Here is a 15,874-nt window from a genome sequence, read left to right as displayed (position 1 = left end):
CTTAGCTCTGATCTTGTGTCACTGTAAATGCATGCAATGCTTTCTGTTCCTTCTTGGACAAAAAGGTGGGGTTGTTTTCCTTACAGTAATAAAGTCTGAGCACTTGTACTATGTTAATAAGTTTAGATATTCTGCCAAAGTGTGTTTAACAGTTTGAGGGGGATGGAGAATGGTATACAGGTTTCATGACTGTAACTGAAATGCCTTGGTTAGAAGAGTAGCTCTCTGGCTCACCTTAGATCTGAATTAGCCTTTGGCACTGATGCTCTTTCTGAATCCTCCTCCAACCAGGCTCTAGGACCACTCAGTTGCTCACTTTGGTGCCTCAATAACCTATGAGCTGCTTTTCTTTTGGTGTTTTTGTTTGGGTTTTTTTTCTCCTAAATTGTAATGAGATCTGTCAGATATAAGTGATAATTTTAGTTTGTCTCAGTGGTGAAGGTATCTCAGAGTGGGCACAAAATAACCAGACACTTCAAGTCAATAATGAGCTGGGAACATTTTAAGACCTAGAATATTTCTTGAGCACAAAATTGGCATAGTGATTTCTTCCTAGATCTGTTTGATGAGCTGACAGTTATTATGGTTCCTTGGCAATTGCATTGCTAAAAGTCTTTCCTTTTTCTCCCTCTTTACAATTTCGAAAAAAAAGTTGCACTGAATTCTGTATTGCTCTGTGTAGATTTCCAAGCTATATATTTTACAGATGTTTTTTGTTTGCAATTTCCTTACTGTGTTAAAATTTCAGATTACTTTAATCTCTTGCATAATACGACCTATAATGGATTTTCGATTTTTTTTTTCAGAGCCATAGTGAGTTTTCAGCTAATTAACTATCCAGCTACGCTGTGGTTTTTAATGTGGGAATTAATTTTCACCAAATAACATTAACATAATGTATTGAATTTTGTAACAAATTTGGAGTGTATTCTTACAATTTCAAATGCAAAATAAGGGTAGAAATGCTCAAGGATAAAAGTTCTTAGCGAGGAAAATGTTTATGTATAAACTGATTATGTTATCTGAATTACTCTCCTTCCACGACTGATAATGTTGAGGAGAAATGTGTACTGTATTACTCTGGCATACCTTAAGAAAAACACTCACTAATACTTATGTTACCACAATAGGTACCAAACTATACTGATGTCCCTGCATTTTATTTAATACTGGACCTCTTAACACATTGCTTCGTACACACAAACTCACATACAGCCCTGCATACATGTTTTCTTTGCCTGCTTCACTCTCTCTCTCTCTCTCTCCTTCTCTCACACTTTGCCTTGACACTCCTTTTAATAATAAAACCAGAACCCTTTTACAACATGTGAGCCCCACCTGAGCAGCTGATAGGAGGTCTGGCATGTGTTCATTAACAGCAGCAAGGAGGTTACCTTTGCACTTTAAGCTTCATGGTGCTTGGGTTTGTTTGTTGGGTTTTTTTTTTCTGTTTGGATACTGTTAAGACAATGCATTTATAAGTGTGCTTACTTTCAGTAAAATCTAGTGGGGAACTTGTAGTGGTTTGGATTGCTTTTTAACTATTGTGTGTTCCAAGTGTGCCCATAATGAGTAATAGATGGTGACCTCATGTTTTGTAGTAGCACAGGATACGATGAAGGGAGTGAAAGCTCAAAGGTAACAGGTGATTTGCTTGGCTGAAGAAGAGAGTAGGCAAAGCAGCTTTCCCTTTACAGCTCTTTGACAGGTCCTCCTGGAAGAGGGCAAAAGAAACTTATTTCAGTTTTCTTAGTTTGCTCTTCCATCTGTGTTTCTGGAATCCTGGGCTCCTAAGCTGTCATAGGAGACTGATGATGCTTTATATTCTTAAGTGCAATAAGAGTATTCTATCTTGATGCTACTATTGTTTTTTTGTTATCACAGAGTAATAGAATGGTTTGGGTTGGAAGGAATCTTCAAGATCATCTCATTCCAACCCTGTGCCATGGGCAGGGACACCTTCCACCAGACCAGTTTGCTCCAAGCCCCATCCAGCCTGACCTTGAACACTTGGGATGGGACATCCACAGCTTCTCTGGGCAACCTATTCCAATTTCTTCCTAATATCCAATCCACACCTGCTCTCTTTCAGTTTGAGTTCATTCCCCCTTGTCCTGTCAGTACATGCTCTTCTTCATCTTTCCTGGAAGTTCCCTTCAGGTACTGCAAGGTGCAAATTAGGTCACCGTGAAGCTTTCTCTTTTCCAGGCTGAACAATCTCCATTCTCTCAGCCTTTCCTCACAGGAGAGGTGGTCTTTCCCTCTAATCATCTTGGTGGCCTCCTCTGAACTCACTCCATGTCCTTCCTGGGGACCCCAGAGCTGGATGCAGCACTGCAGGTGGGATCTGACCAAAGCAGAGTAGAGGACCCAGTTACCACTGGGTCGTTCTTAGGCTGAAGGTTATGGTGAGTATTTTAAGTCACACGGGGTGTTGGCTTGTTCCCTGAGACCATCACTTCACACAGACAACTTGTGCAGTAAATTCAGCAGGTGCTGGCAGGGCTTTTTGGGCAGCCAGACTTTTAACTGGATGTTGGTTGTTAGCATAAGTGGTGCGTTGAAGTACCTAACCCATATTTGCTTTCTTTGACAGTTAAACCTGGGTTTATTTCTTCCCTTTTTTTGGTTTGCTGATGAAATTAGGAAATAGTGTCACATTCAACAAGCATGTATATTCCTTGACTTCTTCACAGACATGTTACTTGACCTCAGTGACCTTCTTCAGGTAATGTACCTTTTTTTAATTTGACTTTTTTTTTCAATTGTTAAACTTCAGGATGTTTTAATTTTTCTCTATAAATTCTGAGTGGAAAATTACTGGGTTCTTAAATCTGAGTAATTGTTCAGTAAAATTAAAGTCAAAAATATTTGCTTGCTTTTATTGCTACCAATAACATACCAAGAGTTAGTATGATCCTTTCAATGCAGTGGCACAGGATCAGATGTTACATATTTTTAAAACAACAGTTGTTGAAGACAAAAATAACCTTTTTGGTAGGTAATTCTGTGTAAATGGATTCGTACTCTACAGAAACATGTTTTATAAAATGTATTTTGAGAGAAATACGAACTTGCTCTCTGTGTGGAAATAGAAAGCTCCACTGACATATGTTGCCTTACCCTCATTCTCCCTGTTACAACTGTTTTACATACAATGTGAGTAGGTTAGTTGCATCTATTTTTGTCCTCCCAGCTGTCTTGGTAAATGGCATCCCTCTGAAGACTATTTATTGCTTGCAGCAATCTGCTGGAATTGCAATAATCAAATGAATCTTTAATTCTTAAAATGAGTAACTTTTTTCTCTTTTCTGAACTCTTATTGAATTATTTTGATTACTCACAACCAAATACTGCGTGTGTAGAATGGGAGTTTCATTTCCTTTCAAACACAAGTAATTTTTCATGGTGAGGATTTTGAAATAGAACGATCACAGTAATATGAAGAATAGTCACAGAATGTGAGGAAGAGGTATTGTATCTGTAAGAGATGAAAAAAGAAAAGATGTCAGCAGGAACAGACAAGAAAGATTGAATGATTTGTCTTTTCCCCTGTGTACATTCCATCCAGAAAAGATGCTGAGATGGGGCATATGAAGACCAAAAGGTTAAAGAAGGGTAACTGAGGAGATGGGAGAGGCAGAAGTACATTATTAGTAGAGAAATAATCAACTCCTGAAAGAGAAAAATCCAAGATTTCAGTATCTTGATCTGCATTGAACTGTGTGAAGGCTTTTGATGAGCTCTACTTTATGGCTTCTTCAAGGTGAATCTGAGCAAACAAGAATGTTAACTGTTATTGTTAAGTATAGCTAGCCAGAAAGTCCTGTTTAAGAATGTAAAAAGGAGCTTTTCAGGTTCTAGCTTGATTTTCTTTTCTCCCACCCCAAGTCTGTTAAAAAAAAAACAAACAAAAACCCCCAAACAAAACCACAAACCAAACAAAAAAACCACAACAACAAACTAAGCCAAAAAAAAAAATAACAAAAAAACAAACACAAAAAAACCCCAAACAACACCTGGGTGGCAAAACTTCAGTACATTCAGAAAACTTCAGTACATTCTGCTTTAGATCAGCCTTTGCCCACAGATTATGTGCCTAAAAAAGAATTAGTTTATTAGAATTAGTTCATTAGGTTGTACTGTTTGACCTTGAAGTGCCTCTTTTTTTCAAGAACAGCTCTCCCATCCTGAAGTTGGGATATGAATGCCATTAAGGAAGAAGAAAAGTTGTGAGCAGTAGTAGTAGTAGCAATGATTTTATATTTCCAAAATATTTAACTTGTTCAGACTCATCTGTACAAAATATGTCATACTGGTCCAGGTAACTGTTTTTCTTGGTAAAATGAGAAAGGTGTCGATTTTACATCACAAAAAAAATCACATGTGAAAGTCTAAAAAATGAGCTACTGCTGACCTGCGCCAAGTCTTGCTTAGCTGATAATACCAAATGTTGAGATTTTTCTTCAGTGTTCTCCTTGATGCAGCTCAGTTGCTGTGGGACGTGAGGGACCTGCAGGGCTGCTCATCATCTGACCGCAGGATTTTTTTGAAGAAAAAAAATGCTTCACCCAGTGAAGCATCCTTATGGAGTGTCTTCATGAAGGCTACTGACTGAATTACTGAACACCCTGAAATAGGTTTCAGTGCATTTGAGGGGGAAAAGATCATAGAATCATTAAGGGTAGAAAAGACATCTCAGATCACCGAGTCCAACCATCGTCCACCACCATGTTCACCACTTAACCATGTCCTCATAACAACCTGTCGTGTATTGTTTCATCTAAAAGCAAAACAGAAAGAAAGCTGTGTAACTCTGGCTACCAGCAAAAAAGATAACTGAAAGCCTGTGAAAAAAGGCCATTTATTGCTGCCTTTTGCCATCTTGCAGCTGGGAACAGTCTTAGCTGTGCCATTCTGCATCACACTTAGGGCACCCTCCACATCAGTGACCTTCAACCAGTGTCTTGCAAGCGCCGGTAGAGCTAAAGCTCTCTGGAGCTCACAACACAGGTATTGGCTAGAAGTAAGAGTAATATGAAGAAGATCTGAATCTGCTGTTACCTGCAACTCAGTATTTAATGACCTGTTGTATTTGTATTCTTCCTCTCTTGCTGATCTGTTTAGCATTTAAAAAAAAAACAAAAAAGGCGTAGAGGAAGTCCTAAGCATGACCTCTCAGGCTCTGGTTTGTACTTGTTGTACAACCTCTCTTCCTGGCTCTACTGAGTTGGTTTGAGATTTAACATTATTAAAAAAATAAAAAGCTGTCCCCTGCAGTGTAATGTGCTTTTAGATAGTATTGTGCTGCTAAAACTTCACATTAGAGGAGCCTAATTTTCACTGTTAATGGCAGTCTGTTTAAGAAGTCTTATCTGTTTTCCTCTTATGCTGATGACTGGGATGTGGGAGTTTGTCTTGTTCCACTGAAGAACTCCTGCATTTCACAGTAGTTTTTGGAGTTTTAACATTGCTGTCACCTTGGGAAAAGCCAAAATGCTTTTTTTTTGTTTTGTTTTGTTTTGGTGTGGTTTTTTTTTAAATTGGAAAGGCAATTTCTTTGGTACTTTTTTCTCCTGTTTTATCTTCAGGTGAAATATATCCTATGTCTTGGAAATCTCCTGTTGGAAGTGTTGTCAGATCAGTATGCCTCTGATACATTTGGACTTTAAAGCATGATCTGAAATGAACTGAAAATGTCCAGACCACTTCCTCGTGCTGAGCAGTCCTGCTGCTTGTTGATTGAGTTGGAAGGACGATCAGTCATCAGTCTCTGACAGGGAAAGTACTTGCTTATATTTTCAGATACTACATTTTACTTGCAAATATAGTCCTTAGAGAGGTCTGTAATCAGGCCTTTTGTTTGCTTTTTTGTTAGTCCAATCTGAGCGACAGGCCTGGCTTGTTTAGGAGAGCTGTGAAGCTTGTCTAGCCTTGGCCAAGTTCTGAACAATTTAGGTTTGTTCCTGTGTTTCAGAGCATCCCATTCCTTGCACCTGGGGAATTATTTGGCTGAAGTTTTGCTTTGGTGTGGGGAAACACTGCCTTTTGCATCCTCAGAAACGGCCGTTTCTTTTTTAGTCTGTTGTTCCACTGTCATGGTCTTTGCAATGTGGTCATAAAAGACTTTGGAGAAAGGTGTTGGCAATGCTTTGATCTCCAGTTTCAGCCTAGTAGAATATAATTTCTGGTGTGCCTTGTGGTGTGTCCTGCTGTTAAACAAGGGTGATGCTCACTGACAAGATGTTGGACACCTGAAGAGCCAGGCTCCTTGTAGGAGGGTGCAGCAGGAGAATTATCAGCAACAGACATAATTAAAGTGAGATGATTATCTGATATCAAGAAGTTTTTTCACCATGAGGACAGCCAAGTGGGGAAACAGGTTGCTCAGAACAGTTTTGAAGTCTTTATCCATGAAGCTTCCCAAGATCCAGAGCAACCCGGTCTGTCATGTGGCTGATCCTGCTTGGAGCAGGAGGTTGGGCTGGAGACCTGCTGAGATCCATTCCAACCTGAATTTCACTACAGCTCTAGGTAAGGGAAGAGGGTGCACAGGAAGTGAAAATCAGTAACTGGTACTTGCTTGGTCTAGTCTTCCTTTGGCCTCTCTTCCACTTCAAACCACAACTCTCATCCCTATTTCTTTATCTTCAGTTTGTCTAGTCAAGTAACAGTACTTTTTCGTCCAGAAGGATTTTTATTGAGAGTTTTCTTTTGGACACTTGTTTTCATTTATTTCATCTAAAGGCAACATTGGCCTCTCTGATTCCTCCGTGCTTGTTGGAAATCATTACTTTTTGACTCTCTTGCATAGATAGCATGATAATGGCTTATTGTACTGCTGTGGTGTTGGGGGAAGAACTCTAGGACTGTGATGAGCAAAAGGAGACTTTCCCTTTGGAGTCCCCAGACTGAAGGCAGCTCTTTAAAGCACAGTATGAGAGGAAGATGCTTAATTTTGATTTGTGTCTCTTTTGAATGACAGCCTGACCAGCTGGGTTTGGTGAATGTTTGTAGTTTTGTGTGTTGCCTTTTGATTCTTCTGATTGCAATATGGATCCAAAAAATAGGAATTTTCAGTTTATTGTATGGAGGAAGGTAAAACAGAGTATTCTTTTAAAGACTGTACTCATTTGCTTCAGTTTTTAATACTCTTTGTTCATTTAAAGTTATTAACATGTTGACTGCATTTGCCTTTATTGCCCCTATGCAAATTGCCATGTTGATTGAGTTAATTTAAACAACCTGGTTGGGACCTTCAGGCATTACTACACTAGAAATGTTAATAATGAATCAAATAACCACAGGTGCCTCTTTCCCCAGCAACAGACACTCTCCTTAAAAACTCATTTGCTTTTCATGCTTGCTTAATTATTTAGGCAAGCAGCCATGGATGTTTCACAGTGTGAATTCTCACTGTGTTCCAACTGCCCGGTCTTTGTCTTTCTAAAAGACAGAATATCTTAACCACTGTCACCATTTGTAATACTTTTCCAGAATGCCACACTATGGTCTTGAAAAGCCCTTTTGGAAATTGCTTATAGCAAAAGGGTTATTGGTTTATGAATTTATGGAACCTTACGGTCAAGCAAAAACTTCTTTCATTCAGTGGTGGCAGCTTTATTTTTTGCCACTGCCCAGAAGTTAACGTGACCCGGTAATTGTATGGATGAGAGACTCCCTCTTTCCCAAAGAGAGTTTAAAATTCGGGAAGGTGTTAGACTGATGAATTCCTGTGTTACTGGAAACGAGGTATTTGTTGTTATTTCTAGAAGTGGAAGTATATTGGTATTTGTGAAGAGATCAGACATGATGTGAAAGCAAGAGAAAATTATGAAAGGATAAGAGTCCCTCTGGAAGTGTCCCTTTGAAATCTGTCTGATGACTGACAGATGTGAAATGAAAAGGCTGTCTCCAAAAAGTACTGTGAAGGGCAAAGAGCATAACAAGTAGAAGGATCTTGTTGTCAAGATGTAACTGAATAATTGGAAGCCATTCCTTCCCTAAATGCTTCTTTTAATTAACATAATGTGTTTGATAATGAGAGCAGAAATTAACTATTGGTAAAGGACAACATCTTAGCGAACCTTAAGGTCTCCTGTAAAAACAGGCTTTTGCAGTGCCTTGGTGAGCACATACTTTTTGTCTGAAAAATGTCTTCCTGCTGAAGAGTCTACTTGTTTTTTAAAGAAAAACCAACTCAGTGACAGGTCTATATGTATCCCCTCTGACAGAGGTTGACACCTGCCTGTTGTATCAGGTGTTGATGCTTAAACCTAGTGATTGCATCAAGTTTAGGAAATTCTAATATCTGATGAAAATTTGTGGAAAAAGAACAATGTCTTATGAAAGTGCATAAACCATTGTTTCACTCTGACAGTTTTGACTGGGGAGAGTTTGGGGAAATACTGTTTTTCGGTAGGATCCTTTTAAATTAAGGGGGAAAAGAGGCTGAAATTGATGTGATACGCTCTAAAGCTGCACCAATTCAAGTTTAAGCCAGAGACATCGTTTTAGAAGGGCATTTTTGTTTATTCACCATTCTAAGAACTCATATAAAATTAGGTTTTATAAATGCAAATGTCATATGATTCTAAATTTGGAGCATTAAGCTTTTGATGGATTGGAGTATATGAATTTTTATAAGAAGTTCTTAATGAAGAAAGAACTAGAAATTAAAGTAGGCCTCTAAATTAATTCTCTTAATTTTCTAAGCTTAATGGAGTGCAAAAAACCATGCAAAGGATGAGAAGTAAAGAAAGGCCCTCTCTACATGCCTATTGTTTATCATATCTCCTCTGTCGCAGGATCTGTGTGTGCACGTAATACTGAAATTAGTGATAGTGGCATAAAATTTTAGAGAAAGAGCAGTCTTCCAGTAAACCCAGAAGTTCTTAAATATCATATTTTAGCAGCTCAATGGCATTACAGATTCCTGGGTGAGCCTTATGCCACCTTTAATTTCTCATTTACGAGCAATGTCCCAGAACCTGTCAATATGTGGTCAGTTTTTAAAGTTGAGAAGCATATTGTTTGAGAGGGCCTTAAGTTGTTGTTTTTTTGGGTTTTTTTCCCCTACTGATTTGCCAGGAAAACTGAAAGCAATTAAATATTCTTCATTCTTTTTGTGATTTTTTTCCCTAGTATTAGAAATGTGTGAGCTTCATGAGGAGGACCATATAGAGCATGTAATTCACTGTATATTTTCCTTTCTTTCTAAGTTGGTAGTAACCAGAAACTACAAAGAAATGTGCTTGTGATCAAAAGAAAGAAATTCCCTGATGTACCATTTCTATTTGCATTTATTATTTTGTACAAATACACTGACTACACCTTGAAGTCAGTCATAAAACACTGAGGATATGAGTGAAGTGGAAAAGCAGGTTAGATTTAGTGTATTACTTCTCAAATAGACTCTGGATCAGGAGGCTCTTAGGCTAAGGAGAGAAAGATATATAGTCATTGAGCACATTTATTATGCATATGTCTTTGCTTTAGATTTAATTTGGCACTCATTTTGATTGTTAGAACTTCACTTAAAAAAACTCCCTTCTTTATGCCTCTTCATATTTATTTGTTCTTTATTATTGCATTTACGGAAAGTTAGCTTGGGTGGAGTTTCTTAGAGAGTGACATGGTTTGATGGAGACAAACATCAGGTATTTGGGTGTCGTGACAAGCAGAAAGATTAGAAGGATAAATACTCGTTTTGAGTTTTGGGGTTTTTTTTCTAGACTAAAATGAAAGAACTAGATGAGTTTGTGAAGCCTCTAATGGAAACATCATATCTCCTTGGCTCCACTGAAGTAACTTTATTGATTTGTGCGGTGAAATCGTCCTTGCAGAACACAATCTAAGGGATGAGGTTTAAGATTTATAGTAACTTGGTCGGCCAGCTTAGAAGGCTGAAACTACAGCCAAACCCTCATTCTTTATGTTAATATTTTTTTAGACAAAAGGTCAAAACAAGCCATTTCGAGCTTGCAGTGAGTCTAAAGCCAACTGAAACACTGCAGATACTTTGCTGTAGCCATATCTGTTCTATCTGCGGCTGATGGAAAGTCACACGCTCTCAGACTCCAGTATGAATTGCCAGATTCAGTAGGTGCTTATTTTTCTGTATGAAACTTGGTGACTTATTTCCTAGAAAATATACTTCTTATTCAGAGGTTATATTTTGTTCACTTCCTTCCCATAGAATAGTGCTTCTATGTTGGCTGCTCTTTTCAGGAAAAAAAAGGACAGTAAAGTTTAAGGCTGTACTTTGGCATCTTCTAGGCTGGTCCAACCCTTGGTCAGATGCAGCATGGAAGGTGTTCACCACTTTTCAATAAATATGGAATGAATTACCATCATATCACGTGTACTTGATTGCACAGTCACTTTCAGGGCACGTGATCATTCTGAGGATTTCTTTGAAGTTCTCATTTCTAATTTTTTTTTTTAAATTTGAGAAAAATACACGTCAAGAACATTTTCACATAAACATTTTGAAGTACTAGGTGAAAATGTATCAGTTGTTTGGGGTTTTATTTTTGTTGTTGTTTAAATATATATATATTTATTTTTGCTAGGTTGGTAGAAGCATATATACACTTGGGAGGAAAGCCTGCTTTTAAACTAATGTCGGCAAAGCTCTTTGAAACCGAAAGAGATTATACTTAGTAACAGGTTTTTAGTTCCATAGGCTTGCACCATGTTCGCAGTTCAGTTGGGTAATTGACTGCTTGGTAAACGCCTTTATTATCCAGGCATAGGAAAAGAGAGGGGCAGTTCTGTTGTATAAAAGCCATAGAGTATATACTATCCTTAAAAAAACCCCAAACCTATTTGTTGGGAGTGTAGGAGGATGGAGTTTTTTATACTAACCTTGACCTTTACATATGCCTTGGGGGAGCAAGGTGTTCACGGAGCTCTGTGGGAATGTTTGGGACTGATAGGGAGCTGGAGTATATCCTGCCTTTCTTGCTGACCACAAAAACACATCTTAAGATAGAGAAAGCAAGCTTCCTCAGACTTGTAAAATACAAATATAGTTGCCTATGCTATAAATTGCAAATCAGAGTATCCTCCCTCAGTTTACATCCTCCTGGGTGCAGCACTGAAGGAGAGGAGGGGAGCAGAGCTCTGTCCCTGGAGCCTGAGCAGAACTAATGTGGTTTAAAGCTTTTCTGAATCTATTTTTTTTATTATTCTTTTTTAATATTCCTAATGTTTTTAATGTGATCTGGGCCAATGTCCAAACAGTAAGAGATGACAAATAACCCTTGGGGCATGTAGCACCACTCCTTGATTTGGTGGAAAGTTTGGCGTGTGCTTATGCAATGCTTAATTATCCCACTACAGATGATCTTGCAGGGCTGAAATTTGCACTGACTTGTGAGTATTTGCTCAGGTTTTGTAATGTTACAAGATAAATGACACTTTATATATACTGATATTATATTGAAGTCTACTTAATGCCTTATGATTTTAGGTGACAACTGAAAAACTATACTACGGAGCAGCACTGAACCCACTGAAGAACATGATGAGCAACTTTTTAAATTTTTTTCAAGATAAATTTATGCTTTGATTTACAATGCTAATTTGTGCAGATTTTGACAAGCACCAAGTATTATCCTATACCTATGAATATCACTCGTATTACTTCAATTGATTTTTTTTAAAGCAGGTTGTTTAGGATTCCCAAAATTGGGGTTTTCTTATTTCCATATAAATGTTCTATTAAAAACATTTGTGGTTTAAGATTTAAATAATTATTTTTTTTGTCTTTTAATAGGTGAATGTCTATGTGCTGGGAAAAACTTTCCTTCTGTTGGCCAGAGAACTCTGCATAAATGCTCCAGCCATAGGTATTTTTTTTATGAGTTGACTTTTGACTATTTGAGTGTGTTTTTTGCGTGATTACTTGACAAAAATATGTATGTATGCCTGTATATATATATACACATAGTACTGTGTGCTAAATATTCAAGTAGTAACTTTAAAATGAAGCTGGAATCAATCCAGGCAGAAGAGCATTGCTGACTGTAAGAGCCTGTTCTCCTTTATGTAAGAGAACAGGCTTTATGTAAGAGTTTTTTTGGAACTAGATGCTATTTTCTTTTGCAAATAATTTTGTTGCTTTTTCTGAGAGTCATTTAGGCCATCCTAAGACAATGGGCTGATGTGTAACAAATTTGTGTGTGTCTGCAAGCTTGCACAGGCCTATCACACTTCACTTCCACAGATGTAACATTTGATAAACGTTTGATAAACATTTGCCAAATTTACTATCTGTCCATCACCTGTAGGTGAGGTGTTCCATGCTCGAAATACAAGTGGCTTGATGGAAAATGAGGAGCAACTTTTTCCAAACATGTGAATAACTTTAATAAGTCAACACTGAAATCATAACCGTGATAGGAAGGTGGGTTTTAACCTGTCAAAAGGCCAAAAAAGCTGTTGTCTGGGCTGTGGCTTTTAAGCCAAGGGAACTTGTGCCAATTCCAGTTAAAAGAGTGCATTTACAGTGAGGTCTTGTGACTCTTATCCACCTCTGTTCAGGAATTATCTTCGTGTATCTTTACCCACTCTTACTCCCACTCTCTTTAATCTGTACTGAGAGAATCAGATGTCTGTGTTGAAGAACAACACACACACACACCCCTTCAGCTGTACTCAGCTGGCACTGAACTGCTGCCTTTGCAGCAAGAGAACCAGCAGCTCATGCTGAGCATCACCTGGGCAGCTGTTGGCTATCCTGGTGTGCTGGCTTTGTCTGGTAGAAAGTTCTTGTTTTCAATAATTCAGTTCCCTTCTTATTTTTCATTATTTTTTTTGAGAGAACAGGCAGAATTTGTATTGCAGCTTAGCTTCAAGGTGAAAATTAATGCAGATTAGAAAAAGGCAAACAAGAAATGTTAGCTGTAGAGGTACTTGTTGTACATGGAAAAAATATTGGTTTAGACTGCTGTTTGAGTATTCTTTACAAGGTCATTACAAGAAGAGAGATTTATAGAAACCAGTAGGTATTTCTAATTGGCTCATCTGTAATGATTGTCAGACACTTGAGAAAAAAACACCTACTTTTATCACTCTCTAAGAAAAGTTAAGGGTACTAGCATAAAATGACTGCTGATAGTGCATGAGACTATGCAGAATGGGGGGGAAGATCCAACACTTTTTGTTAAAGATGGCTTATTTCTAATTAGCACTCTTGAGTGAACCTAAAGACCATTTTGCAATTATTTCTCTAATGTCTGCTGCTAAATATTGTAAGGACGGGATGTAAATTTAGATGGTGGCTGCCAGTATTACAGCTCTGGGCTAAATTTGTGAGGGAGCCTGTCACTGCATTAAGCTTCATCTGTATGTCTTGACTCTAGCCTTTCAAATGGGGTACAGTTTTGACAGGTGCAAGTGGCAGTGTTGCTGTTTGCTGGGCAGGCTGGAGGTTACTGCAGATGATGTGTGTGAAGGGGTATTAGAAGCTTTCAAATATAACCACAGGATTATTTTGATCAACTTTGATTATACTGATGGTTTGTCTGTCTTCAGCTTGGGCAATACACGAAAACCCCAAGCTTCCATAAATGTCAGCTCCCTTTTTTTTGAAGGGAAATAAAGGCTGCTGATGGATAGTTTAAGTTACCAGGCAAGGGAACCTCTGTATTTGCCATGTGTAAATGCACGAGGACCAGACCATAATGTCATCACCCCTGTTAACTGTACGTGAATTAACATACACGAGCCATAAGATCAGCAATGATCAAGTACACAGGATTTAGGGCAAGTAAAAATGTTTTATATTTCACAGATTCTTAAACTGCTCTAGTTTAGAACATTCTGTTTAAGTCAGCAAGTTAGTTATCTATATACAAAATAAATGCACAGTACGTGCAAAATTTAACATTTTTCTGCTTGTTGCAGTCTTAATAATTAAGTCAAATAGCTTATGAATAAATAAAATAAGATTAAATTCAAGAGCATTCCTTCACTTATTTGTATAGCCTGATGTAGCAGATAGGTAAGTAGCGCAACATTCCATACTGCTGCAGAGTTCATAGTAAAACCGAAAAATCCCTTAATGTGCATCATTGCAGCATTGGAATACAATCAAGGTGAAATGCATCATGCATAGAAAATGAGCTCAGGTATTTGTCCTCCTTGTACTCCGGTTCCATTAGTACTGTCCGAGGAGCACTGGAACTGGAACGTCACTTTCCCGCATTGCACTTCAGTCATTCCCTCTTGTCCAAAGTAACTGAGTTCGTTACCGTCAAGAATAGCACTTACATTGTAAAATGTGTCTTGCTCAACCTGCACAGGGTGTTCAAACCACACAGAGAAGGTGTTGCTGGAGCCGTCAGAGGTAAACTTTGTCAGATTTTGAGCAAGGACAACGCCTAAGCGCTTCAGTTCGATTTTGACGCTGTACTCAGCTTTGCCACAGCTCGACCCATACAATCCCAGTCCTGCTATAAATATCCGTTTGTCTACGGCAAACTGAATACTGTCACATCGCCCTCGGTACCTCCACTGATTGCTGCGATACGCAGACGACTGGAACCGATGGCATCGCTGAGGCACGAGTCCTTTTCTCTTTGTCAGTGGAAACTCTAATTTGGGTTTGTTTGCGGCTGTGTACCATAGGAATATGTTGTGAGTTTCCTCAAGGGTGAGGATGTCGGACTGGGCAGCTCCGTTGGCAAACTCTTCCAAAGTCATGGTTGGAATCCGCACCAAGTACAAAGCTTTCCCTAATACATTCCTCTTGTTGCGTGGCGTAACGGGCAGCCCTTGCCTTTTGCATTCAGCCTCTGCCCAGTTGAGAACAGCCTCGAAAACTACCACTTCCTTGGTGTTGAGTGCCTCCCGGGTTACAATGATCTCTAGTGTTTGTTGATCTATCTCACAGAAGCCCTCTGACTTCAGTGCCATTTCTGCCTGAGCATCAATCACTTCCCAGCAGCGCTGCGTCAGCTCTGGCTCCTCGAAGAGCCTGCTCTGAGACAGCAGGACACAAGCGTTCTTCGCTTCTAAGCTGGTCTCCAAAAAATTGACGCAAGCCTTTGCTAGGGCCGGCACGATGTACTTCTTGGCAGCATACAGTGTAGCCAGAACTGTGTCAGCTTCCAGGTCTATTTCATCACTATACATGTATCTAGACGGGGAAAAAAAAAATAGTTTCTTAGGGAAAAAAAAGAAGTAGGCCATGAAAATAATCTATAGTCGTCTTTGCTGGCAGTGAATCTGACATTCAGTATTTGTCAGCACATTAAGTAAACAGCAATAAGTGCATATTGCACAATGCCAATTAGGAGATGTATATTTTATAAGCTACTTTGATTTTGTCCATGTAATTAGTAGACTTGTAGAGGCCACTTACTTTAATAGGATTAGAAAGGCTGCAGGTTCCACATCTGGTATATGGATTTCAGATTTGACCTCTGCGAGATCGCCATAAAACATAGCATAGAAGACAGAGCTACCAACTGCCAAAACATACTGGAAAATAAAGAGAGAGAAGCCTCAGTAACATGGATCAGGAACAGCTGAGCGTGCTGGCTTTGCTAAGAGCTACATTTAGGGAAAGTTACAAGCTGCAGTGGAGGCAGAACACTGCCTTAGACTGTTCCCTTTAATTGCAGTATATGTGAATTACTTCTGGGATTAGACAAGAGCTGTAATTAGGGGGGGGGGAAAAGTGCAACCTAGTTGTAAAAGCAGAGGTAGAAGGCAATCTGCACGGCAGCATTAAAAAGCCAAAAAATTATCTGCACAAACCTTATGGGCAGGAACTTTCTTGGATGCCCCTGGCGGGCCCACGATGAAGTGAACGTCAGCCATGAGTTCGTTATTGAACATCAGCGCGTTCCTGCAAGCAGGG

At 38.9% G+C, this 15,874-nt stretch overlaps 2 protein-coding genes across 3 annotated transcripts in view; one reads left to right on the top strand and one right to left on the bottom strand.

Annotated features, from left to right (window-relative positions):
• The window catches only part of BRF1 (BRF1 RNA polymerase III transcription initiation factor subunit), a 169,632-nt gene that overhangs the window by 63,984 nt on the left and 89,774 nt on the right, over positions 1-15,874 (top strand). For both annotated transcript variants that reach the window (XM_008934781.4, XM_018082429.3), the window contains exons 4-5: positions 2,697-2,728; positions 11,783-11,855. In XM_008934781.4, the coding sequence (XP_008933029.1) occupies positions 2,697-2,728; positions 11,783-11,855 (105 nt within the window). The remainder of the gene's footprint in view (positions 1-2,696; positions 2,729-11,782; positions 11,856-15,874) is intronic.
• BTBD6 (BTB domain containing 6) lies at positions 13,768-15,858 on the bottom strand. Its single transcript, XM_029964342.1, has 3 exons — positions 15,772-15,858; positions 15,374-15,492; positions 13,768-15,148 (listed from the first exon to the last, which is right to left on the bottom strand). Exons 1-3 carry the CDS (start codon positions 15,850-15,852, stop codon positions 14,116-14,118), a joined length of 1,233 nt encoding a protein of 410 aa, XP_029820202.1. The 5' UTR covers positions 15,853-15,858; the 3' UTR covers positions 13,768-14,115.

The sequence above is a fragment of the Manacus vitellinus genome, unplaced genomic scaffold (genome assembly GCF_001715985.3).
Source record: "Manacus vitellinus isolate BGI_N305 unplaced genomic scaffold, ASM171598v3 scaffold_6_pilon, whole genome shotgun sequence".
In the NCBI taxonomy this organism is placed as follows: Eukaryota; Metazoa; Chordata; class Aves; order Passeriformes; family Pipridae; genus Manacus; species Manacus vitellinus.
The sequence above is the reverse complement of the archived record's forward strand: the minus strand, read 5'-3'. Positions and strand labels throughout refer to the sequence as shown.